Source organism: Gambusia affinis, linkage group LG12 (assembly GCF_019740435.1).
Source record: "Gambusia affinis linkage group LG12, SWU_Gaff_1.0, whole genome shotgun sequence".
Classification (NCBI taxonomy): Eukaryota; Metazoa; Chordata; class Actinopteri; order Cyprinodontiformes; family Poeciliidae; genus Gambusia; species Gambusia affinis.
Window position 1 is genome coordinate 16,061,965 of NC_057879.1, and position 25,927 is coordinate 16,087,891.

Below are 25,927 nucleotides of genomic sequence, written 5' to 3' on the forward strand. Positions count from 1 at the left end.
TTACAGTTGTGTTAAACATTTCACTATTTAGTAAAGTCATATTGTTACTGTGGCAATCATCAGTAATATCACAGAATAAATGGCATCATCAGGAAAGAACATTTTGTGGAAAATACGGGAGCTACATATGCCTGGAAGACATAACTTATATGTTATAACAATCATCTTCAGAAAAGAACAATCAAATGAATTAAAAAGTGACTTAAAGAGAATGACCTTTTCACAATAAAGTAGAAAAGGTTTTCAAACCTCACTAAGTTCCACCAGTTCTGTCAGGAGGAATGAGCCAAAATACCAGCAAACTATCAAGAGAAAGCTTGTAGGGGGAAATCCAGAATGTTTCTTACCCGAGTCATACAGCTTAAAAGGCAATCCTATCAAATATTAAAGACGTGTATGACATCTTCTGAATTTGAAAGTTTAGTATTTTGCCATTTCTGAATTATAAGAAACTAACTGACATATAATAGGAAACATTTAGTCAGTGAGGGGAAAAAAGTGTCTTTTTACATGGTGCATGTAACCATGTGCTTTCAGCTGAAGTCACACATGGGAAAAAAGCCTCAACACTTGAAGGTAAAGTGACTATTGTTTCAAGCCTTTCAGCTGGATTTGTTGACATGAAAATGTAGCAAAATAACTCAATTTATTTTTTCAAAATCTAAAAGATCACCAAAAAAAAAAAAATGTTTTATTGCTGAAAACCTTCACAGACATCATTTCATAGCTTAAATTCTTGCTTGCTTCTCGTTGGCGTACCTGTGTAGCAGAGGAGTAGCGGGCTGTGGATCGAGACGTGGCTGCCTTGGCCGAGCTGTGGGAACTCTCAGAAGGCAGAGCACCACAACACTGGGACTGATGGAAACATTTGCTGTACTCCTTCCGGACCTGCAGAGCAGCAAAAAGATTAGGACAAACTGAACACACGGTCATAGAGTTTGACACATCCGCCTCTCCTCAGGGAGAGGTGCAAATCCCAAATCTTTATCTACTGGCAGCCAGCCGACAGCAGTTTAAATGCCAAACCTTCAAGTAATTGGAATGAGAGGAAACCTGTAACATGTTACAAATTAAAGCCACCCTCGAATATCTGTTTTGCTTAAGTAGGAAAAAATATTTGTGAAAATCTGAGTTATCCACATACTAAGCATTGGGAAATGAGTGTGTTGGGCTTAAGTTAAGTGAAATTTGGAGTTAAATTGAAAACATATAATCAGTTACTCATCTGTATGCTGTGATTTGACCAACTTCAAATTCCTTCTCAAATAACAAAATTGATATGCAACCAATAAATGCAATAATAACAACCAACAAACAAGCAATTTAAGATATCAATGCTTTAAATCAGCCATTCAATCTATTTGTTAGACGTTTAATCATTGCAGTCATTTTTTCTTTTGTTCGTAATGCAAGTTTTAGGAAAATAAACTATTTTAATTTTATAAGTTTAAAGTGCATGAAAAAGGTAAACTTATATAGTGCCTTGCTACAGTATTCATATTTTGTTTTGTACTCCAAAGACCTAAATGTATTATATTGGGACTTTATGTGAGAAATCAACACAAAGTGGGTACATTTTTTTAACTACTAAAATTCTGAACAATAGTGACATGCATTTATTTGCATAATGTTCTCTCTAGTTTGATACCCTTAAATACAATCTTGTGTAACCTACTGCGGCCAGATGTAACTACTCAGTAACTCTGGAGGTGGAAAACAAGACTAATGTCAATCCACAAATCTGTCAAGAAAAAAGTTGTTGTTGAAGCAAAGCCATGAGAAATCAGACCTAGAGTTGTATAAAGGTGGAAAAAAACATTCTCTGGTGAGTTGAGACCAAGAAACACGACTCAAGCAATATTACTGCGTAAGCAATATACTGGTAAAAAACGACAAGCAGCTGTGATTTGCATTTTCCTCCCTCCTATCTTGATCTGTACATCAAGGTCTCTTTGTACCCTCATATGAGAGGAGTGGGCATCTACTACTGAGACTATCAAATAGGCTCCATTTTGTATACGTATGCACAATTGAGCTATTTGTGTGTTAGCTGTGAACTAGTGCATTCCAGACATTCCTTTGTGATCCTAATTCAGCGCACACTCATACTGTGATGATGATGATATGTGTGATATACTATGGGGTTAACGGGAAGAAAGATGGAGTGTAATACATGGCAAACCTGGAAGAAACTCTGTTTGAGGATGTAAAAGACAAACAACCAGAGCCACAGTGGTGTGAGTTAGATCAAAGGATACTTATCTATTCAAACGGCCTAGTCAAAAGCTGAACATAAATTAAATTCAGATTCTGAGGCAAAACTTGAAAACAGATGTCCTCTATCCTACCTGACTTCTAAAAAAAGGAATTAGAGACTATGGATATTAGATAGACTAGAGATATTAGATAGGGGTAACAGAAGTAAAGAACGGCATAGTATTATTGTCTTTTTAATTAAATACAAAATATGTGTTCTTCACATCTTAAGTGACATAAATCCCAGTGAAAAACTTTGACATTTGCAAAAGCTGTAAAAGTGTGAGGGGCATGAATACTTTTACAATACATACTGTATGGCAGCTTTACAGATAAACAAGTTCCTCTCGATTGTTTTTTCACCCCTGCATTAGTCCCAAAAGGCAGTTTCTTACTTTTTTCTGAAGCAGACAGTGAAAGATGAAGATAAACATCCCTTGCAGAGTGTTGAAGATGGTGAAGAGATAAGCCATCACGATGGACGACTCGTTGAGGAACAACAAGCCGAAGGACCAGGTGAGTCCCAAAAGACAAAGCAGAGCAAAAGCTCCCAACACCCATGACCTGCAAAAAAAGGTGGAAAAGTGATGATGAACAACTGAAAAAGAAAAATCCTGCTACATTTCAAAACTTCTGAACTGCCCTTTAATACAATAGATATTTCTGGTTTACTTTTCCTGCTCTGGAAATGTTGCAGAAATTTTGACAAATTTCTGGCACGGACAGTTAGATATAAATTTAGCTCCTTGGTCTGCGTCAGAGTTTGGTAGCTGAAAAGACGGCACAAACAGCAGGCTTGACTTGATGCCTTTTGAGGAAAGTCTAAAGGATACAAGATAGCCTAACAATCAGTTTCAGTGACAAAAAAAAAGCCACAGAAAGAAGGGAGTACTAGCGAGTACGGAGACAAGGGGAGAAATAGACCATCAACATGTCACTTGAAAAGAAATCAGAATAATAATCACGGCTTATTAGACATGCTGTCCCCTTGTTTGTGCTTCTTCTGCAGTGATATAATTTTGTTTTTGGTCTGGGGGAAAAAAAGCCGGACAACTTTTTAACAAGTTCCAATATACAGAACACAAAAACTCCATACACCATAGCGGAAGACCTTAATTAATGACAGTTAATGGGTTTTGACTGCTAGTTACGGCTGCACAAAACGCATCATCCACAAATGTGTCATTTATGTGAGCTAAAACAAGCACGAAAGCCAATTAAAATGTTTTATTTTGTTCATTTTTTTTCTGCTTTTTTTTTTGGTTTGCACCCAAATCTGAGTTGCTGCCTAAAAATCAAACGCCTACATAACATATGCTGGCATGCCGTCAAACATATTGTTGAACAAGGCTCCAAGCACAGAAATGGTCAGGGATTTGCTGTTTTATCAACCCAAAGCAGCCCACTGGAAACAAGGAGATGGAAGAAAACCCCCACCCCTAAAACGCACTTCATAAAATTATTTTCCCCCCATTTTACACATCTTGAAATCAACAAGACATATGGTTGGGATCTATCTTCCAAATGTGCCTATAAACTATGTGAGAACACAGGAGCAAAGAGACTCCAAAAGGTCAGAAATGCACTTATGAAGGAATAAAATAGGCAATATACCCATGAGTAGCACAAATACTGAAATCATAAAAGTGAGCTAAAAAAGCACCACCAACAGACTGAAAAGGAAAATAAAATCTGAAAGGGTAAACCGTGGGTCTGGCTGGAAGTAAAATCAAATAAAATGTGTAGGTCAAATACAGCTTTTGAAATTATAGCAGCAAGGCAGAAGCGGCGATGGCGCGTATTATTTTCCTCCTCGCATATAAACCACCATTCCTCCCCCTCATACCTTTCTCAGTACGCACACACAAACTCAAACACACACAGTCACAAAACAAGCAACAACACACCCGGCCTCTTAATCTCCTAGAGTGACACCCCTCACCTGATACCCCCCAGCCTGCTTGAGTCGGGTTTCATGGAGGTGGAATGCTTCACCATCTTGTACATCGTCACCACCAGGAAGATGACATTGACCTGTCAAAACAGATGTGCATCAGGGTTAATAGACTGCACTAAGGAAGGCATCCGGTTCCATGTGCTTGCAGTGCAGGCCTAGGTGCTGTCAGTAGAGATGTAGTCAGATCCTTTCCTCACAGAGAGTCTCGTGAAGCACTCCAGATATCCTAATGAGTTAAAACCATGTATTTAAACACTGCTTGCATTTAAATATTCAGTTCTGTATTAAGAAATTCTCAAACATCGATGCTTAATCACAGCTTTTGTCTCAGGAACAGAAGGAGATTTAACTGAATTTAAAAAAAATAAAAAATCTGTTTTGCTTGTTAAACAGAGGACACGAACGAAAGAGTATTTTCTAGCAGAAAAACATTAGGGCCCCTCTACTCTCTAATGCCTAGACTTATCTTCTTTGGGTGAAATAACTTCGGTGTCTCTGGTATCGGTTTGTGGAAAGGATACTGTACTTCTCACTTCCAACTGAGAAATGCTGAAGGGGTTACTGCTTGTAGAGCTCATTTTAGCCTCAAAACTAAAATTAACTCTGAATGACATCATGCAAAATTTTGCAGAAATTCTGAGATTTTTCTTAGAATTTTCACAAGGCATCGTTTCGCCAGATAAAGCAACTTGATATAAGCAGACAATGAATGATCACTAAATAGATGGTGTAGTAAAATAACCAGCTCGGCTAGAAGCCTGTAAATGTGTGTAAATCTGTGATGCTTCCAATTTGCATAGTTTCATCACCATGACACTTCTAAATCCAGATCACTTATACTGGGGGCATATTTTTTTTAATGTCTCATTTCATTTATGTATAAACCAATTACAGTGAAGACAGTGTCACACCTATCAACAGGCTCAATCACGCCACCTCAGTAAGGTAGAAATTTCCGTCGCTTGTAGCAGCTAACTGAGCCACTCTTTTTTTAAAAGCTCTTTTTTAGCTCTTGCGGCCTTTATTTGAAAGCGCTATGGCAGGAAAGTAGGCTAATGAGAAAGAGGGAAGACATGCGGCAAGGGAATCGAACCTGCGACGGCTGCGTCAAGGACTAAGGCCTCCTTATATGGGCTTGTGCTTAACCCCTGCGCCACCACAGCACACCCAGCAGGAATTTTTAGAATAAAATGGGAGCTCTCTGAGTGGAGTCTGAGAATCTTTGAGAACCTGGGTCTTGGTCTTTTTCCATGTTCTATCTGGCATCTTCACTTTTGTCTACATGTTTTCTTAGAAAAGCACACAATGCTGGAACTTATTTACTTGTGAAAATTTTCCCTTTGAAGTTGAAAGTATAAAATGAAGAGAAACCTATTCTTTTGCATCGTTGAAAGTTGTAAACCATAGCAAATTTCTTTTTTAGCGAATTGCAACTCCACGCTTAACTCAGCTGTGACGTCATTCCCAACTCTAAGCTCCAACTACTGGAAAAAAAAATAAAAAATGACTGCAGCATTAATCCAGGACAATTTAGGAGAAAAAGCTGCAGCAGAGAAGTTGACCTACCAGCAGGACTTCGACGCTAAGAGCCACAAAAGAAATGTTTAGATCAAAGAATATTTCTGTGTTAAAATGGTCCAGTCGAAAAATCCCACAGAGATCCTTGGATAGGATGAGAAAATTGTTGTTCAGAGATGCTCTCCATTTACTCTGATTGAACTTGAGCTATTCTGCAGAGAATAGGATGAACATTTAAGTCTTTAGTTGTGCAAAGCTGGTAAAAGACATTCTCAGAAAAACTAGCAGCTGAAATTGCAATTGACTATTGACTCTTGAAGCTGAACACAAAAGCATGCCACACTTTTGAAGTCTTTGTTTGAGAAATACTTTGAGAGCCACGTATTATTTTTGTCCAGGTCTAAATTACGCATTACTTTGTCTTGGCCAATCCCATGAAATCCCTTTAAACGAGGTTTGTAGTTGAATCGTGACAAAATGCGAAAAAGATCCAAGGGGTAATAATATTTCTGAAAGAGACTGTAAACAGAAACCAATATAGTCTGAGAAGAAACACTACATCTTTTATTGTGTGGGCTTGAAAGGAAGCAACACACCTTCAGTGAGAGGTCTATGAAAATTTTATACTGATCATAAGGCCTTCTGACTTTCACAGAGAAAATCAACAGCGAGAGGTTATCACTTTGGTCTTCCTCAGTCGGCTCGAGGGTTTAATGCGAGCTGGGTTCGCTGTTTGTCTTTCTTTCTCATGTTTGTCATTACAGACGACGCCAAACACGGAGCTCAATTACACGAGATGAGGACGCACGCGCGGCAAAGCCCAAACAAATCTTAACACGTCATGGCTGAAAGCTCAGAAAGCTTTCGGAGAGGAAGGTGGGTGTGGGAGCAACGGGAGCTGAATGCCGTATTTTAGAGGCAATTTCTACCGAGGCCAGGAAAAACATTTAAGTGATTCAAGCCATACATCCAGAAAAGGTTTCCATGCTCTCAGGATGTCTTTCTGTAAGCACCGCAGGGCCTGTGGCCACAAAAGGAAGGGAGGGGATGAGCTTTGATTTGGTCTGATACCATATTTAACTGTTCAAATGTGCTGCACTAAAGATTCCATGGAAAAACAACAGGGGTATATGGAACCTTTTTTCTCCATTAGGCACTTCAGGTCGACTAAAATCACTTTTTTTCTTAAAGCTTAAAAATCTTTAAATGTAGAAAAAAGTTGAAGTTTACTAGAAAGCAAGCTATAATTATAAACATTTTTGAAGTGTTTGTTCTCCTGCAGGAAGAAAGAATCCCAATTATCTGACCATATGGATGCAGTCTAAAAAAAATGACAAGATGACAGAAAATAGTCTTGGAAGGGAAACAGCAGCATGTGAGGGGCAGGCATATGTAACCGAACAGCGGCGGGTAGAAAGATGGAAGAAGTAGGAGCGGCTGCGAAGACAGAAAGAGGCTTTTAGATCACAGAGTTTTGTCTCCCGTTCACTGGGGCCAATTTACGTCCACACAAGCCGAGTGGCTGGAGATACATTTAACACAGCCGTAAGTGATGACACAGATACAGCGAGGCGGAGAGATGGACGGACGGCGAGTAGAGAAGCTAGTAGGCACTCTGCAGAAAGCTGCATATGGATCCCCCTCCCCAAAAACACCTCCTCCCCTACATGCTTGGTCTCTAAGGAGCCATCCTCCACAGTTTTCAGGTCTCTTACTTCTTTGCCAAATAAAGCACATAAAACCAGTGCAGGAGTCCATGCAGCTCCTCTCATGGTTTTGCATGTTTATACAACCGCTGGACTCGTTTACATGCATGTTCCTGCATGGACATTCGCCGTGCGTTTGTTCTCACCTCTTCTGCACGCGTGTTGTGAGTTTGCGGCGAACTCGGTGTACTCTACATGAAATATTAAGAAGTGAAGATGGAGATGTCTGTGTGCCGGGATTGGCTGGGGATGTGTCATGATCCTCAGTAGGGCAGTGCACTCTGGTAATGGTTGTCTGGCCCACCCACTCATTACTTCCATGTTGCCCCCCTCCCTACCTCGCCCCTCACCGTCGTCCCCCTTGTTTTCCCACTGAGCAAATGACCTTCATGCCTGAAACGATTTCTCCTCCTGATTGCAGGAAGGGGAGTATTCTCTAGTTGAGACGAGAGGACCGAAAAGCTCCGCGTTGTTACTGCTCAACAATTCTGATTTCATAGGATTTCATAGCTGAGTGGACACTGATGTCCTCGTGTCAGCTATAATGGGACCACTTTCCTTTCATGCAAATTGATCTGAGAAAGCAGAGCTAAGAGGCTGCCAGCACACATGGAGAGAAAATCTATAAACTGTTTCCAAAGCTTCTCTGCGATTAAAAAAAAAAAAAAAAAAAGATCCTACGCTTGCACAAATTTTAAAACTTACCACTATTATGAAGGTCACCGGTCCAATGAAGCTCCATATGAAATGGTTATCCACTCTCAACCAGCATCTGGAACATGTAAAAAGGAACGTTTAGTTCATCAAGTCATTTCAATGCCAAAACAATGCTCAGTCGTATTGATTAGTGCATAGAGGAGCTGGTTAGATGATAGGCCATGGCAACAGAGCAGCAACTCTTCTGACTACAGTGAAGAAAACTCGACCTCGAAAGGGTGCTGGAACTGCGCCACGAGGTGCTGCAGAGTAAAAAGCAATTCGTATCGCGCTTGTGTTTTCAGTTTAAAGTTTAGTTTCAGTGTTTGCAAATGTGCAGACTGGGCGCAAAACCGTTGTCTGTTTTGAGATTGAACTGAAAGTAGGTTATGATAGCAACCTGAGAATTGTTATTATTTTAATTTTATTTCTTAAGTTGTTCCTTTTTTACTGTTATTGCTACTTTTGTTTGTCCTGGTTTAGGGCTCACCGCTCTGCCAGGTGTTACTGGCGGTGGTGATTCCGGGGGTCATTTCACCTGGTGAACATTGAAGGATTAAGAATCGAGGGACAGGTAGTTGTGGTAGCTTGTCTGGTTTTTCTCATATTTGTCATTGTTGTGACTGGTGCTGTCATTTGCCTCAGCTGAACACTTAAAGTCATGTTTCAGAGTAATTTCAAAGTCTGTGTTTAGCAAACAATCTATTGCAGGAAGCTTTTAAAAAAGCAATAACCCTTCCTTTGGTCTTTATTTTTCAGAATGCATAAATGAAGTGAGGATTGCTGCAAGAAATTGGGAGAGTGAAAAATGACGTACAATTTCATTCTTCAAAGCCTTCCAAGTCCTAAGTTTACTGGTTGGATAAAGACCAGTACAGAAGCACATAGACTTCTTACTGATAAGGGCAGTAATTATCCATTTGCAAAGAATAAAAAGAAAAAAAGAAAAAATAAATAAGAAGAACTGGCAAGCCTGTCAGCCAGCATATTCATGAATGCTTTTCTTATGCTTACAGCCTCCTTTTTCTGCAGTGACAGGCTGTAAATTTGCCATGGGCCGGAGGTGGACTACTCCCTGTGATATTACCGTCATTAGCACAGAGCTCCATATGCATGCTGTGTAGGTGTGTCTAAGTAGAGAAGTTCATAATTTTTGTTTTCATATCTTCTCTGTGCAAAGCCAGGAGAAAGGATTCGCCGAAGGCGGAGCACTTACGCCTGCTGCGTTCCGTAGCTCCTGTAGTCGATGGCTGCAGAGATGCCAACAACGACCGCAGGGACAAGATAGCCAGAGAGGTAATAATACTTTCTGCGTGAGAACTCGCTCTCGAAGACCTCGACCAGCATGAGGTACAGCTGCACGCCCTCCAAACACATCCAGGTGAACGCAGCCAGAAAACAAAAGTGGAGGACTCCGGCAATGATGGAGCACACCAGCTGAAAAGGAAACACACAAAGGAGTTGCACACCAGAGGATACTTATTTCAGTTTAATATCTTTTCAAATAAAAAAGAAACAGAATTTTTATTAAGATTATTGCATGTTTTTGTCATGGTATAAAACTATAATGCCCTATTACTCTTTGTTTACTCAAACTGAGTTTATTTCTTTATCTGAAGTATCCTGTCCTGTCTGTCTACAAAAGGTCTATTGGTTTGAGTTTAGCCTTCAAATGTTCACATAGTTCTAATTAGTGAAAGCAAAGAGGACAGCAAATATTGAACCTGCATTCACCAAAGGTGCTGACATCAATACAGCAAATCGATGCTTCAGTTGCTTTGCAAACCGTTTCTTAAAATTACAAACAGCTTTTCAATGCATTTTGTGGGGATTTTATATAACTGACCAACACAAAGTAGTGCTACATGTTTTCAACAACTATGGATCTGCACATAAAAATCAGAAAAGTGTAGCAAGAATTTGGATTACTAGGGACCCGAGTCAAACTTTGTCTCTAGCAGCTTTACATATGAAAATACTATCAATTGTGAACAGCAAATTTTAGGTATTGGCACAATTTCCAATTTCCAAATTGATGTAGATCATTCAATCAGCTCTTCCCTGTCCCTGTGGAAGGAACTTATCATTACGTCTACCATTTATCACTGTAAGGATGCATTCTGAGTGATGTCTAGATTTAGTTTTCCAGGAAATAGATTTAAGTGTTTTATTGTGCCACAAGTTTCCTATATTCCATATTAAACGTCTTACGTCTTTCTTTCAGCAATATCTTTCCTCTTCCCAATCTTCCATAAATTCCATAGCTTTCATACTCTCGTTAATAGGCCCTCACTATATTAGTTGAAAACGACAACATTATTGTTTATCACAAAGATTTCTGGGACAATTTATTGTCTAGCAAAAATTGCTATTGTGACAGGCCTATTAAAGACACTATAAATGGTGCCGTCTGTCACTCCAAGTAGGCTTTAATTTTACTCAAATATAGCTATTTTTCTTTCTTTTTGGTGCAACATTTAAGAAGACAAATTAGGAGTGAAATTTAGGTTAGTAAAGGTTAATTGCTCAAGTTGAGACAATTAAAATTAAGAGCCACTGCAGTATAATTTCCCCTGTACCTTTGGCTCCGTCATGTGGATGCCCACGAGAAAGAGAAGCTCTCCGATGAAGAGGTTGAGACAGAGGTTTTTGTGGATAGTGTTGCGGTCACTTTGCAGGCCTCTGAAGAAGCAGAACGTGAAGAGGCTGATGGCCAGGCACACGAGAGACACAGCAATACCCATCCTGGTGATGACGGTGAGGAGGACCTCGTGCATGCCCCCGTCTCTCTGCAGAAACACACGCGGAAAGCACAAGCTCAGTTTCGCTCCTGCACTACTCATCATAATAGCTGGCATTTGCGATTCTCTGAGATTAAAGTCCAGTCTGGTGGAAACATTCATCCATGTAAAGAAAATGGAAAATCATAAGGTGCTCAGTTTAGTTTTATAATAGTCATATTCATTCAGTATTCTGCACATTTATTGGCACCCTACTAAAGATGAGTAAAAGCCATTAATATAAAATAATATTTTCATCGCAGTAACTCATTCTTGTACTGAAAGAGGACATTTTATTTAAGTCCATTTATTCAGAGAACAAAAGCCACCAAATACTTTTCAAGTAATCAGAGGGTTGATGGATGTTTAAGAAACAGTGGTGATTCCTCGCATCCCGTTTTCTGATTCAAAATATACTCAAATCGATTCATCACTCTTCAAGGTGGGAAAAACAAAAAGACTGTGACTTTGAAATGAGGGGCAGTGGTATCTGCTGTGATAGGAAATGCATACAAGAAAAATAGCAACTTTTTTTAATATCAATTTTCCAAAACTTTAAGGCAAAACTTTAAAACATTCATTGATCTTATTAACAAAAGGACACAGTTGAAAATAACAAAGAAAACATTATGTCAATAAAGCAACTGTGACAGGGAAATCATTCTTTCAGGGGCACAGAAGAAAGGAGAATGTTCGGCATTAATTTCCTACCAACACTGCTATAACATTAGTTCCTAAGCAATACATAGAGCACATGGAAGACAGAGGTTGCAAAAATGATAAATAATAATAAAAGCAATGTTTCTCAAAAAATAAAAAGGTCAATGAAAGAAGTAATAAATGTACCAGTTCAGCACACAAGCTACATGTGATTTAAAGCCTCCTTTGGGAAGCCTGGGCTCAATCAAGACTTTCTGAAGCCAAAACAATATAAATAAATAAATTCTGAATGTCTCAATGGTTTTGGGGACACTAAAAATCTCTTGAACTCTACCTGTAAACTAAGAATGTGCCTTTCAAAAGGATGATAATCTAAAACAGATGTCCAAATGAGTACAGAAATGATTCACAAGACATCGATGAATCAACCTTATTTAATTGGCATCCCAGTCCCCAGACCTTAATCCTATTAAAAACCTGTACGGTGAAATGAAGAGTAGAGTACATAAAGAAGGACCCAGGACTCAGAGGTACCTAGAGATATCATGCAAAGAGAAATAGTCAAAGATTCCTCTATGTGTGCACGCCAACCTTGTGAATATTTATAGGGAAAGTGCTGTTCTTTTCATAACGGGGGATGTGCAAAGTATTAACAGCAGGAGGTGCCAATAATTGTGGCACTGGTGAGAATCATTTCTTACAATGGAATATGTTTTAGAATGAATAAATGCACTAAAATTAAATGTTGGATATTTACACCGTTTTTGAAAGAGAGATTATGCTGCTGCAGCAAAAGATTAATACAATTTCTTTCTTTTTATATGAGGGTGAATTTGATTTTAAGGGTTCTCTTTTCTGCTTTTTTCCGAAATGAAGCAGCTGTTAGAGATGTATGAATTCTCAGCGCTATATGTTCAATTCGACATCAGAGCCATAAGTGCTTCAGCGCTCATTTGGGCGTTTGACTGATCAACAAGACACAGGCTTGACAAACTGCAAAGCCCTAATTTAACCCGATCGAGCCTGACGTCATTTGGCAAACGAACTGAATGCGATCCGTCATCCTTTTTTATGCCGCGCGTGTTGCAGAAAGCGACATCAGAAGGGGGGCAAAAAAAAAATTGCCTCAAAGAGCAGCGGCTGTGTGCGGCTGATTCATGCAGCATTTCAAAAGATCTAAAACTGAGTGGGCAACCGGCCAAGCTGCAAAGAAGAAGAAAAAAAAATAGGAAAGCAGCCCTGACCATAAGAAATATCACTCAAACTCATGGTGGCCTGAAAGTGAGGCAATTCCTTCTGTGATATTTGTAATTACATTGAGGTCAGGAGTTACTGTTGAGGTGATATGTATGGGGACTGGTGTGAGGCTGAGCCCAGCCTCTGGGCTCTGGTTGCAAGATGTGGTTAAGGTTGAGGTTAAGACAGATGAGAGGCACCAAGTTCAGGAGTTGGAACGCACTATTAAACAAACCACATACTTATCCTCTACATTTATTACTGGCTAGGTCTCTACTACACATGCTATTTTTCATGTAATTGGATTGTAATTGCATTTTGTAACTGAATGGATTCCGGACCACTTCAAGAAGGGTGGCGAATGTAAGTAAAAACTCAAGGATCTGCTGTTTCCCATGATACTCGTGTATGTAGGCACAGAAAATACATATTAGACACGGACCACAGGTGAAACATAATTACTTCTGATAACGTTGTGCCACTTCCTATCCTGATCCACAGCGTCGCTCTTTTAAAATGACAGCCCCACTCTCTTTTTCCCCCGCCCCTTCTGCTTATATGCTCACCTTCTACTCCGACTAATCTAATTATCGCCGCTGAGATGCCACTCTTGCACTTGCTATGTGTGCACAAATCATTCAGGAGGACAGGAGACAGAAGGACTAATTGAGAAAGACAAATAGCAGGCGAGAACAGCAAGGTTGGGGCCACTTACCACATTTCCCCGATGAGCCATGAGGATGGCAAAGTTGGTCAAGTGACTGCAGGAGCAAGTGGTGTGACTCTTATTGGTTTCCAGCAGCTTGCAGCCCTGAGTGGACCAGTATCCCATCATGCTTCGCTCCGAGTAATTCCAGAAGGAGCAGTTAGGGTTGTAATAATGCTCCTTCTGCAAAGTAACAAGCACACAGAAGAACCTAAATCAGAAAAACAACTGAATAAACTCTTTATGTGGGAACATGTACAGTGCCTTGTAAAAATATTTATCAGCACTACCACTGATTCTCAAATGAATTTGGGTCTGAACTTTGACTGGTCAATTCTCACACATGATTTTGTTTTGAACCAAACTGATCTACTTTGGAATTGGCTGCATGTTTTGGCTGCAGGAAGGGAAACCTCCGCCTTAGTCTCAAGTCTCTTTCAGCCTTTTCTTTCAGATTTACCCTTTATTTGCTCAAAGAAAAAAAACATTCCCTACAACATGATGCCTCCTTTTTAAACCTCTTGGGCCTTTTTTAAAAAAAAAACAATGTATTTATAGTGGATGATTATATATCCACTAAATTGATTCTATTTACAAATTAGCTAAATAGCTAAAGACTGTGCGTGATTTTATTTAGGGGGAGAGGTGTGGGAGGGAGCTAGTGCAAATTTCAGACTTGATACATTGATGGTTACAATGTGACTAAATGTGAAAAGCCTAGGAACAAATAACAATACCTGCAGACAACCTAACACCTTCAATAATTATTGACATTCCCAAATAAATGAATGGCACTAACAAAGAGAACTGCATTATTAGTAACAGGATCTCATTTCTTGGAGATTAAAGATTTCTTCTAGAGTTTTATGCCTCTGAATGATCTTAAATAGGTAACAGAAGCTGCCATAGCCTCCATATGTATTCATACATGCAACCTCTCCTTAATCAATATTGCCAGAGCTAATTTGAGAATTGCATTGGTACAATGCAAAACAATTTGCCCCAACGATAACCCCCTCAATGTCTTTTGTCAAAGTCCATGGTATAACTTCAGTATCCATCAGAGTTTAGCGCTATTAGGTGATCTGGTTAAATCGCAGGAAGAGGCTTACATCCAGGTGCTCCAGAGTGAAGACCACCGGGTCGGCCACAAACACACGGCTGGACTCCTTTGTGATGGAAGCTGACAGGATGTGGGAGTTGACAGTGAGGGAGAGGTTGTGTTTGTTCAGATCCCCCATTCCCCTCAGTGTGGCGTTCTCTGTACTGAGGAACTGGCCCAGGTGCTTGTAGAGCACAAACACCAGCTTGGCCACACCTGCAACGAGACAATTAGAAAATCTAGTAGTTTGCAGAAATTCACAATAATGTATTTAGTTGATGCAAAAGTGCAGAAATTAGGTATCATTTTAAATGACAAGTACTGGAGGGTTCATTGTTTGGATGAACAGAACCCTAAAAATATACAGGCATGGCTGGTAAATATGTGTAAGAAGTTTTTTTTAAAAAGCAAACAAACAAAAAGACATTAAAACACATTCCAGTAACATAATTTAACATCCAAAGTTTAAGAAAAATCTAACCTTTAATTTGAGGACATATGTTTGACAACAACAAACACAACTTCAGCATTTTTTATCATTTGCTGTTTCCACTTAAATTAATCTTTGTACTTGGTATAAGTACTTTTATGTCAGAAAAGAATTTTCTGACATAAAAGTCACAAACGTCCTTTTATTCACCTTTCAAAATGGGAAAGACAAGAAAGCCAGATGTCTACTGATGTTCCCAGGTTAAAAAAGGGCTACAAGACGAAAATATACCCACCTAAACATGTCCATATCTACGCTTTAAAGTTTAAACCAATTGTGACAAACCAGGCAAGACAAAGTCCAACGTTTCTCTGGGTCCCATGCTTAGAAAGGAGTGTAGCAAGGAAGGTAAAAAACCTCCTTTTTCACATGATATAGAGATATATTGTTACAAACGTTTAATTTATTTGAACTATTTTACATATTTAAATATATTGAATCCTGTACGGTAAGCAAAGAACAAAAGAGTATATTAATTTATTAATAATTTAGGTCCATATAGTAGATAGATGAGATAGAAACTTGAACTATTCAACAGGCTATGTTCCATTCAGTTAAAGAATAAAAATCAGATTTAAGAAAAAAAAAAAAAAATCTAATAACATTATCTGACGTTTCATGGATGAATCATTATCATCATACCACAGCGGCAGCTGTTTCATATCATGCATGCCCACAGCTCCTGTCTTGATTGAATTATTCTTCAGGATATCAAGATAAGAAAAACCCTTAGAGTTTTGAGCCAAAATCGCCAAAGTAACTCAACAATCTGGAGAAGAGGTTTTCTTTAAGAGATGACACTAAAAGAAAATCATGGAGATTTTAACAGATGTTTATTATATCTAGACGTGTTTTATATTGTTGTTGTTTATTGGCATAAGTTTTAGTTTCTATTGCAAAGAATTTATATAATCCATTCATCTATCCATCACACTAACTGTCATATTCTGTTAAATTATTTGTTTTCTTGACCAAATAAATAACATGTTACTTTCCACTTTTAAGTCTGGGGATTTTTATCTAGGTTTCTTAGTGCTTATTCAAATATTTTCTAACTTATGGATTTTTATGGCTTTGAAGATAAACAGGACTTCAACTGAAGGTCCATTTATGAGTGAAAACTTGCTTTGATTATGTCAAGCTACTCTTAGCACAAAATGTAAAGAAATGTTTGCTTCTTCGATTATTTCTTTGTTGGAAAGATGCTTCTTAGAATCTTAGAAAGGCTGTTTCCCTTCATATAGTGGAATCTTTGGTGTTGTTTACTGGATTTACTGAATGATTAAAGTTTGTGTCTTGAAGGAACAAGACATATTGGTAATTTCAAATTTTAATTAATTATCAGACAGAACCCTAAGCAGAGTATAACCATAATACCCTGGCCCATTCTCCTCATGCTGGTCACCAGCATGGTCACGCAGTGCTGTGGGATTCCTCACAGCAATTGTTTCACCTCAGCCACTGTGGTTATGCTGGTCACTCGGTACAAACAGCACTTCCAAATTAATCCCGCAGGTGTTCGGTAAGGTTGAAAACTGCACAACAGTAAATTTTAATTTCCACAACTGATCAGAACGCTTTTTTTCTGTGATTTTTGTTATTTTTCTCACCATTTTTGCTGTTGACTTTCACCGTGTTGGAGGATAGCTGAAGCGTCGCTCCACCCTTGCTCGTCTGTGGAAACCTGAAGTCTTGCACATGGCCGTCGGTGCTTATTACATAAACATCCAACACTAAAAATTGGAATGAGGAAGGAAGAAGGAGGTTAGCAGAAAAAAAACACACAAAAAAAACAGGGAGATGCATAACTCATAGACGACATTTTAAAAGCTTTGCTGTGTTCAATAGAGTTCTACCATCAAGGCCCAGTGTTGCATCTGTAAAAGACTCAGCGTTCATTGTAACAGTAACAGAGTCGAGCCTTTTTGGCAAAATCCCGTAGGGTGTCATTTACTTAAAAAACCCATGTCACTGAGCTGTTTCCTGGCATTATGAAAGCCTCAGAGGCAAGAGCAAAGGGAAAAAAAAATAACGACAAGGGCTGCGGTGGAGGATGAGTAAACGCCAGCGCACAGCCTGCTGCAGCATGAATGTCAAATATTCATAGGATCAAACATATCATTGTGCTTTTACTTTTACTTTTTCTTCCCCCCCGTGGGCTCAGATAACTCGGGGCTGGATGAGCAAATCTCTGAAAATCCTCCAAATTCCTGTAGTCCCTTCTCTCTCTCTCTCTCTCTCTCCGGCATGCCAGCTGCAGGGTGGTGTTCCCTTTGATGTGTGAAATTACTAAAGGGTCAGAAGGATACACGTATCTGCCCCCTCCCATCACCAACGGCCACACTTCAGCAGATAGGCGTTTCTGACGGACAAAGATGAAGAACTGTTCTCTGGTTTGGGTCACTCTTCCGCTCCATCTCACTTTCCTTTTCCTTTTCTCATCATGTGCTTAGATTTTACCCAGCGAACTAATTTGGCCTTCTAAAATACCTTATTAGGAGAAAAAAACAATCAATTTCAGATTTTTTTTTTTACCTTTGCAAGGAGATCAAGTAAAAACTGTTCTCCTTTCTCCTCGTGGGTGTATCTTTGCTCCCACACTGAAATATTATCTTCATTGCTGCAGATAAGCGACAGCTCAACAGCCTCATGAGGGCAGCCAGAACGCAGTGATTAAATAGTCAATATAGAGCATACTACACAAATGTATTAATCAGTGCTTTTGGTAAAGACAGAACTTGTCGTTATCAGCGCTGCTAACTACCCCTTAATGGGAAAGGCTCGGAGAAAGCTGATAAAGAAGTCGTGTGAATGGAGTGGTGCCATTCAATTGGTTTCTTTTGTTTCCCACCAAAGAGGTCGGGACAGTTCATCTTGCAGCACGCGTTCAAATGAGGTGACTTCACAAAGAAAGATTAAAAACCAATGAGACATAAGACAAAAAAGATGGGGTGACTGAGGAACCATAACCATAGCAACAAAGAGCTACAAGCAGAAACATGACAGTTCGCACGTTCGAAAAAGACCAAAATGAATGAGACTGCTTCACTAATGAACCTCTTTTTTTTTCTAGTCCAGTCAAATATGATGTGATGTGAACATTTCACATCAAATCGGTTTTCCAATAAGAAAAGCTGCCAATTACTAAATAGAAAATAATCCAAAAATTCATTTCAGTTCAATCAGCTGAAAAACCCCCCACCAGCAGCACAAATTGAGCCACACATGCTGTGAAAAACCGATATATATATATATATATATATATATATATATATATATATATATATATATATATATATATAATGTGTATTTTACAAAATATTTGGCTACTTTTTCTGGTAGATAACAAACACTGCGCTCATTCTGAAACATGTTCACTGCGAGACACGGCAATGGCAGCATCATGCTTTGGGCATCCTTCTGTTCAACAAAGACATTGAAGCTGATCAGAGTTAGGATGGGAGGATGGATGGAGCTAAATACAGAAAGAAAATCTATTTGAGCAGCAAGATACCAAAAACCTGAACTAGAGCTGCAGTAGATAGTGAGATGAGTGTATTTTTATTATGTGTTAGAATTTATCAGGTGACCTCAAATTTACTTCATTCTAACTATTCTACTTTGTACTGGTCTACCACTAATAAATCCAAATAAATTACTTTGTAGCATAAACATGTAAAAAGTTAGAGATATAAAATACTTTTGCTAGATATCATATCTATGTTTTTAATGGTCTCACCAATATTCTCTGCGGGCACTTTCACGATCGCCGGCTCTATCAGGTTTTCTGCCAGCACGAATGCGCCCTCCTCCAGGGTATCTAGGAGCATGGTGGCGGCATGCGTTTGTTCCGTGGAATTCATGTCCTTCCAGGATTTCAGTGCTTCCAGCCTCAGGAGGTTGTCAACGGTGTCCACAATCGCCTGCATCCGTAGAGACGAGAGAAAGAAACGTCAGTTTGCCATCCCTCTCTTTCCTGTCACAACTCCAGTTTAACAGCAAAGCACCAAGGGACTGGGAAGCAAATGCTTGAAGCAAACATGAATGAGAAACAGTCAGTGATAAAAAACTGGAACTGAAATATCAAGATTGTTCACAAGGGGTTCTCAAGGACAACTAAAATAATAATGATGAAAAAAAATAGTAGGCATTGCATTATATTCTGTTTATGACAAAAAAACTTTCAAAAACCAAAAAAGCTTTAACTATTAAAGCTGCCTATAATGTTTGGCTTTCAGAATTCCAGCTTTCCTAACGAACAATTGCTATTCCTGAATCTGCTGATGCTGTTTTCCTGGAGGAAAGCGGGCATTATCATAAAATCCTCATCCAGGGGAGTAGTCAAAACGGGGGCAAAGGGATATACGGTTTGCTTGTTTTCAGTTTCAATCCTTTAATTTCCTGCTTTCTGATAAGCCCTAAGTAAGCAAAACATTCCAGCAAACCCTACACAAGTATCATATGTCTATAAAACAAGAGTTTCCTTTGACGCTGGATGGCTGAGTTCATGACTCAGGATGGGCAAAAATTAAGAAACAACACAACTAGCTTTGAGAAATCCAGCAGAAATAAAAACAACAGTTGCATAGCCATCTAGGATTACTTTTTAAGTGTGATAATTCAGAGTGACAATTTAACCATAGGTGTCATTAACCACAGAAAGAGCCACCGCAATAATGGTAATTAACCGCAACAGGACCCTGTTCACGGCACCAATTAGTCATGCCTGTGATTTTCCAAAATACTAATTGACCAATGACAGGATCCTCTACATGCCTGGACTAAAAACAAAGTAGGACCCGGGTCCGTGCCGAAATCTGATCAACCGCAACATTTAACCACAAAGCTCCTGGTAACCGCAACAATGATGACTGTTTCCAGACACCGGGCTGTTAGTGCTCCTTTATATCTGGGAGTTTGAGCGCAAAAAAATCAATCTTTACGGCCCTGACCTTGCAGGCGGCGGAAAGATTGTTGCTTTGTGTGCTTGATGTGCATGTAACAGAGCAATACAGACACTAAATGGTCTTCTCCCCACCCTGAGGTAAGCCAAAAGGAAAAAAAAAAAAAAAAAAGCTGTTGAAAACAAAAAAAAAAGAGAAGGAAAAAACCTGTCTGTCTCTAATTTATGTTAGCGCAGAAAGAACCTGTCTTCTGACTGAATGCTCTTTAAATCTCGCCTGGGTTGGAGGTCAGTTTACAAATCACAAGGGTTCAGTCAGGGGAGCCTTTAGGGAGACATATGGTGAGAGCTTATTGAACAGGACAGTCAACATTCAAGTGGCCTTAAAACCCTTCTTTGGAGCTGCAGCAATTTATTTATTTTTTAACTCTGGATTTGATTTATTTGTAGTTATGCAATGACTCTTCTCTGCAACTAAAAAACTACTCTCGAAAATAAAAAGTGATCTTAAGATTACTGTAAAAATGATGCAATAAAAATGTATTACACTCCAAAGAGAAAATGCTAATATTTACTATTAACTTAATTAATAGGTAATTAAGTTAACTATAAAGTCCTGTTGTTAAACAAGAGTTGTATTAAAAATAAAAATCTGAAAAAAAGTGCAGTTCAATTATTCTTTTATCTAAATCTTATGGTAGTTGTGGTTTGTTTAGGGTTGCTGTTTGGAAAGTGACATTTTGTTCCAGGATTGCTCTGTTTTTAGCTTCAAGGAGGGAGCGGTGTTTCAGCGCAATCTGCTCTTTTACCAGTGTTACACCAACAACAGGACTTTGCATGTTGGACAAAAGTTTTAACTGTGGTCTCATCTTACTGGGGAACAGTAAGATGAGACCCATGATAACGACTCTTCCAAGTCGTTGTTATGACTCCAACATTTGCTTACAGTAATCAGTAAATGGATTTTCTCATGACAAGTCTTAACTTTTCTTGTGACTGTTTCACAAAAGCCAGAGCTGTCCTGTCAAGCAATTCTCCCGCCAAACCATAAAGCCTTTTACTCTTTTGTGATTAATGCTCTGCTGCCCAGTAAGGTGGATGGACATGTCCTGGTAAATCTGCAGCAGCGTCACTCTATTTCGATTTTCCAATGATATTTTGAACCTTTCATTGCACTGGATATTTTAGGGTGTTCAGAAAAATAAATATGCCAACATAAAAAAAAAATATTAATGTGTGTTTGTGTGCCTTAAAAATGTAGAAAACATATATAATCAATAGGGTGTGAATACCTTTCCGAAATTCCTGGTTGTGTCGTCGTTCTTTATAAGACCAACATATCGGATGAGCAAACCACTACTAGTAGAACAGTTGGTCCATCCAGGCGGTTGGAGTGCAGATAAATGTTTTCCAAGATAAAAAGCCTGCACTAGCAGTATTTGCTCTCCAAAATACTTTCCAGTTATGCAGAAATTGATGCTACAAGCTGCTAAGCTAACATCGTTGTCGCATCTAAACCTCCCTCGCCGCTGTCGATGTATGAACACCGTCTGGCTGAACCCTCCATGCTTTGGCAACTAAAGCCCACTTTGAAGCCTGAAAGAATGAATTCACTCATTACTACGAATTTGCAAAATATCACCTTGTGTGTTCCGGCCTTACAAAAGATGTGCTTTAAAAAGTGCATGATGCAAAACATAGGGCCACAAAGAAAAGCAATTATCATGCAGCCTCTGGGTGCTCTAAATATATGTGCTCTGCATTTTTCGTAAATTCATTTAGCAGATGTTGAGTGGATGACCAGAGAACCCACGCCACCTTTAGTTGGGCTGCTAGTGTGGCTAAAACAACATTTCCAAATGAGTGCAAGGAAATACATGACATTTTTCAAGCAAAAAAAAAAAAAAAAAAAACATAGCAACTGAGTAAACCATAATATGATCATTTGTTTTAGTCCGTGCAAGGAATCTTGTCCCCGGAGTTTATATTATGGCCTTATCGTTCAGCAGAGCCCACCTGAGAAAATAAACTCCAAAGCAGCAGAGGAGGAGTAAAAATCGGAGCGAAATACAAACAAAGCTAGGAAATTAATCCCTCAGATAAAACACAATCACAGTTGGAGAAAAGTTTTTTTCTTGCTGTGGGGACAAGGGAGAGTAGAGATTTTACCATGTAAGCAAGTGACAACTGAGCACCAAGGCACTTTGATCACACTTCTGCCTGACAGGGAGATGCAATTACAACCGTGGGAAGGCAATTATTCACAGAACGTGCAAAAAGCCAATAAGAGTGATGGAGAGGGTGAAAAGTGGGAGGAGGGAAAGGGGAAAAAATTAGGCGAAGACGTGTAAGTGATTGGACATTAAGGAGGGAGAATGAGACACAAACAGAATGATATTGACAGGGACATCCTCAAAGGGACCGACAGCAGAGCAGAGACAGACAGAGTCGCTGTATTTTCGTACAAGCTGGGTCACCTGGCACAGAGACAACCAAAGATAAAGGCGCATGCAAGAGAGTCAGACGTCAGGGGCCGGAGGTAGAAACGGCAATGTGAGGGGGGGGAAAGAAAAAAGCCTGGCAGTTATACCTTCATGTACGCTCGGCATGTCTTCTCTCTTTTTTGAAGCTTTTCCGCACAACAAGAGGATCAAGCATAAGAGACAGATTGTAAAGAGAGAGAGGGAGAGAAGGTGGTGAGAGAAAAGGAAGCGTTAAACCATGCAACTTACTATCAATTACAGTATTAATGAAAAGAAGGAAAGGCACAGGTCTGTGAACTATCACCTTGAAATAATGAGACAGATCTAAAAGCTTCCCAGGGGAAGTTAAGGGGCAAATCCTTGCTATGAATATGGATCACATACGAGTGAAAGGAAGAGATAAGAAACACACAGACAGCGGGAAGGAGTAAGTACTGAGACTAGATTCTGTTGCTCCCCATTAGCAGCATGTTGAAATACACCGAGAGGATAAACAATCTGAGGATAAAATCCTTTGTATTCCATTCGATGGAGAAAACAATTAAATTCTAGTTATTTTTATAACCCTCTGTAAATCTCTTAGCGTTAAGTAAGTGGCTGTGTCATTGGAAGTAAATCAGACCATAGAAAATCAAACACTGCTGCTCCTTCCACTGCAACACAGGCGTTTTTATCCAGGCCACAGCATCCAAAACACCTAAGGATACGCACAAAACTTCTGCAGACTGTGACTTTGATTTGAGTTGTTAGTTTGCAGGGAAGGGGCTGCATGGAACCTAAAGGGGCACACAATGGTTTAGTGGTTTCATCCTCCTGGAAACAAATTTACAAATAAACATTTCCAAACTCCATGCACATAGCTGCTCAGATGTACACTGTTTTCCTCTTTTGTTTGTTTGCAGAGCATGCAAATTGACAAGCCAACTCCAAGAACTGGCGCGGCTTATCTTCACTTGTGTTTACATTTACACAGGGATAAATTTGCAGGCTGCTTTCTGAGGATATCAGATGTCGTAAATGAAATACAGTGTCCGTAGACGGAGCAGCCATGAGGTGCAAAACACAACAAGATAAAAAAAAAAAAAAAACAACAGAAAAAACAGAAAATGAAACACCACAGCAGAGAAGTAAAATGTGCATTTGTAAGTCATTGTTTTGAGAAATGTGTTTTTGTTGTTTTTTTTTTTTTTTTTTGCTGTTGCTCATCCATGAAAGCATGATTTCCTGATTGAGGGGAAGTTTGTTGACAGAGCATGTAGAGCTCAAAATTGAGCAACACCTGCAACTGTTAATGAGGCATCCTGCACAACCCAACTGAAAAGATTATTAAAATATAAATCTTAAAGCTGCAAAAATCTGGCTTCAGAAGTGTGCATTTCCTTAAACTAACGCTTCGTTTAGTCTTCTTAAGGAGACCCGTTACATCATTAGTGAGTTTTACTAACCTAAATAATAGTCCAGGTATCCAAGAAGGATTTTTCTGAAATTTGCTCATTTGCACAATCATCTATTTGCTCAAAGGTATCAGACAGGAGAAGGGAACCAGCCATTCCAAGGCTTCATTTACATTTACCATGACACAATGAAGACACTGGTCATTAACTGGAGACCAAAAAGTGGCATTGTAAATAAAATAATTTTCTCCAAAATTAATCCAAAGACAGGACTGAAACTGTAACAAGTGGCTCAAAGCAGAGAAGGAGCTCATGGAATTTCCATCAAGCACTGGTTGTATTCATTGCTGGACAACCACTTTTCCATTTTTCTGGACTAAAATTTAAGGTTTCAACACAGCTCACTTTTGAAAAACAAAACAAGCCTGGCTGAAATCTCCCAAAACCTTGTGGGAAAATGAGATGAAGCCAGGTTGAACTGTGTGCACCACTTCTAAAAGGTACCACCAAAAGAACATCAGATCCACAATCACATCATGATTGTGGTGGCATCATAATGCCTGGTTACTTCTTTCAATATTGAACTATAAGCAGATACAATTACATCAAAATGTGTGATTCTTCCATAATAACACTTTTGGGATGACCAGACTATAGTTTTACAATTAAATCTGAGAGAAAATCTAAGTTACCCTGTAGAGGTTTGTGGACAAAAGTTGTCCTCATAATGTAACAGATTTGCTAAACGTTTGCCAGGCAGAGCAGACGATTATTGTCAAGTTAAAATCTTTTCTTTTTTTAAACTAATTGTTCTGATTTCTTTTTCAGTTGAATTGTACAGGATATGCGTCAGAATAAAATGGTTCAAAATAATAGATGTGTGAAAGGCATTATATATAGTACAGGACAAGGTGCTTACAAGGAGCTAATTTTTACAAAGTTGAGACAAGCTAAACAGAACTGAATTCCCAAAGGAAAAAGTCCTGCTTCAGGAGTAACGTCATATCAGCCTGTAAGGGCAGAAAACTCTTGTGTACATCTGCAGCTGTAATAACAAAGCGCATCAATGTCACTGAGTACACCTTCACATCACTGCAGAGAGGTTAAATCCCTGAAGTTTTCAGTTACACTATGCCCTTTTTGTGACATTTCAAAGCAGCACTGCAGGAAACCTTCATAAAAACTCCCCTTTATGAACAGACTAGCTGTTTGTAATCTCAGAGATAGTTATGTTGCTGTCTGAACATATGGACACAAACTGTACTTGTCATTTCAGCAAAATATCACATTGTTTACCAAGCAACAGCCGTCTGCAGAGTCTGAATAATAATGCAATTTTTCAACCTGTCACTCATCTCTCTGCTGTACCTCTGGCGGCTGAGAGAAGCAGCCATGTCTCGGACCCACTCTCTTTTCAAAAGGCGTCCACCAAGGCTCCGAAGGACAGCAGTCCTGCACTTGTCAGCAATGAAGAGTTATTCTCTGTGGGGGTGGGAAGGCGGGGGGGCTCGTAGCCATTACCTCGGATAAGGTGGAACTGCCAGGTGAGCTTGTTTTTCCAAAAGCCCTTAATTACCCAGGAGCTGTAAAGGAATGAGGTTCCCCCTCAGGGCAGAGGCCTGGCCCCTTAGCGTCATTCACCTAAGACTTGAGTATGATACGTATGTGTGTGTGTGTGCATGGGTGAGAGAGAGAGAGTGCACGGGCTTGTCTGTGTGTTATCCATAAGCATCCTGCTAATGAATGTCTTGGGTTATGCTGACTCTGAGTGAGGGGCAAAGGAGGGAACAAAGTGTAATGAGAGGTTACAACAGGCCAGACCTTGTTGAAGCTGCGCCCGGCGGAGTCCTTCTCGTTGGGCCGGAGCTCCTGCAGCTGCGCGTCCAGGATGTCCACGAGCTGCTCCATCAGCCGCACGGAGGAGCTGACGTCCCCTGCAAACACGGGGCCCTGCGTGTGCCTAGCCAGCTCATTGGCTAAATTAGCCGCACTTTCGCCGCTTCGGATCTAAAAACAGCAGACGAGGGAGGGAGGGGAAAC

The 25,927-nt window shown here is 39.5% G+C and overlaps 1 protein-coding gene across 15 annotated transcripts in view; it reads right to left on the bottom strand.

Moving 5' to 3' along the window:
• LOC122841138 (adhesion G protein-coupled receptor L2-like) overlaps window positions 1-25,927 on the bottom strand; it is a 129,770-nt gene that overhangs the window by 13,531 nt on the left and 90,312 nt on the right. For 11 of the 15 annotated variants that reach the window (XM_044134183.1, XM_044134185.1, XM_044134187.1 and 8 more), the window contains 12 exons: window positions 25,709-25,894; window positions 22,601-22,639; window positions 18,847-19,030; window positions 16,718-16,840; window positions 14,628-14,833; window positions 13,525-13,698; window positions 10,713-10,922; window positions 9,350-9,570; window positions 8,143-8,209; window positions 4,199-4,290; window positions 2,652-2,820; window positions 760-888 (listed from right to left, as the gene is read on the bottom strand). In XM_044134183.1, coding sequence (XP_043990118.1) covers window positions 760-888; window positions 2,652-2,820; window positions 4,199-4,290; window positions 8,143-8,209; window positions 9,350-9,570; window positions 10,713-10,922; window positions 13,525-13,698; window positions 14,628-14,833; window positions 16,718-16,840; window positions 18,847-19,030; window positions 22,601-22,639; window positions 25,709-25,894 — 1,800 coding nt within the window. The remainder of the gene's footprint in view (window positions 1-759; window positions 889-2,651; window positions 2,821-4,198; window positions 4,291-8,142; window positions 8,210-9,349; window positions 9,571-10,712; window positions 10,923-13,524; window positions 13,699-14,627; window positions 14,834-16,717; window positions 16,841-18,846; window positions 19,031-22,600; window positions 22,640-25,708; window positions 25,895-25,927) is intronic. The other 4 variants (XM_044134198.1, XM_044134188.1, XM_044134186.1 and 1 more) reach the window with 1 other exon arrangement.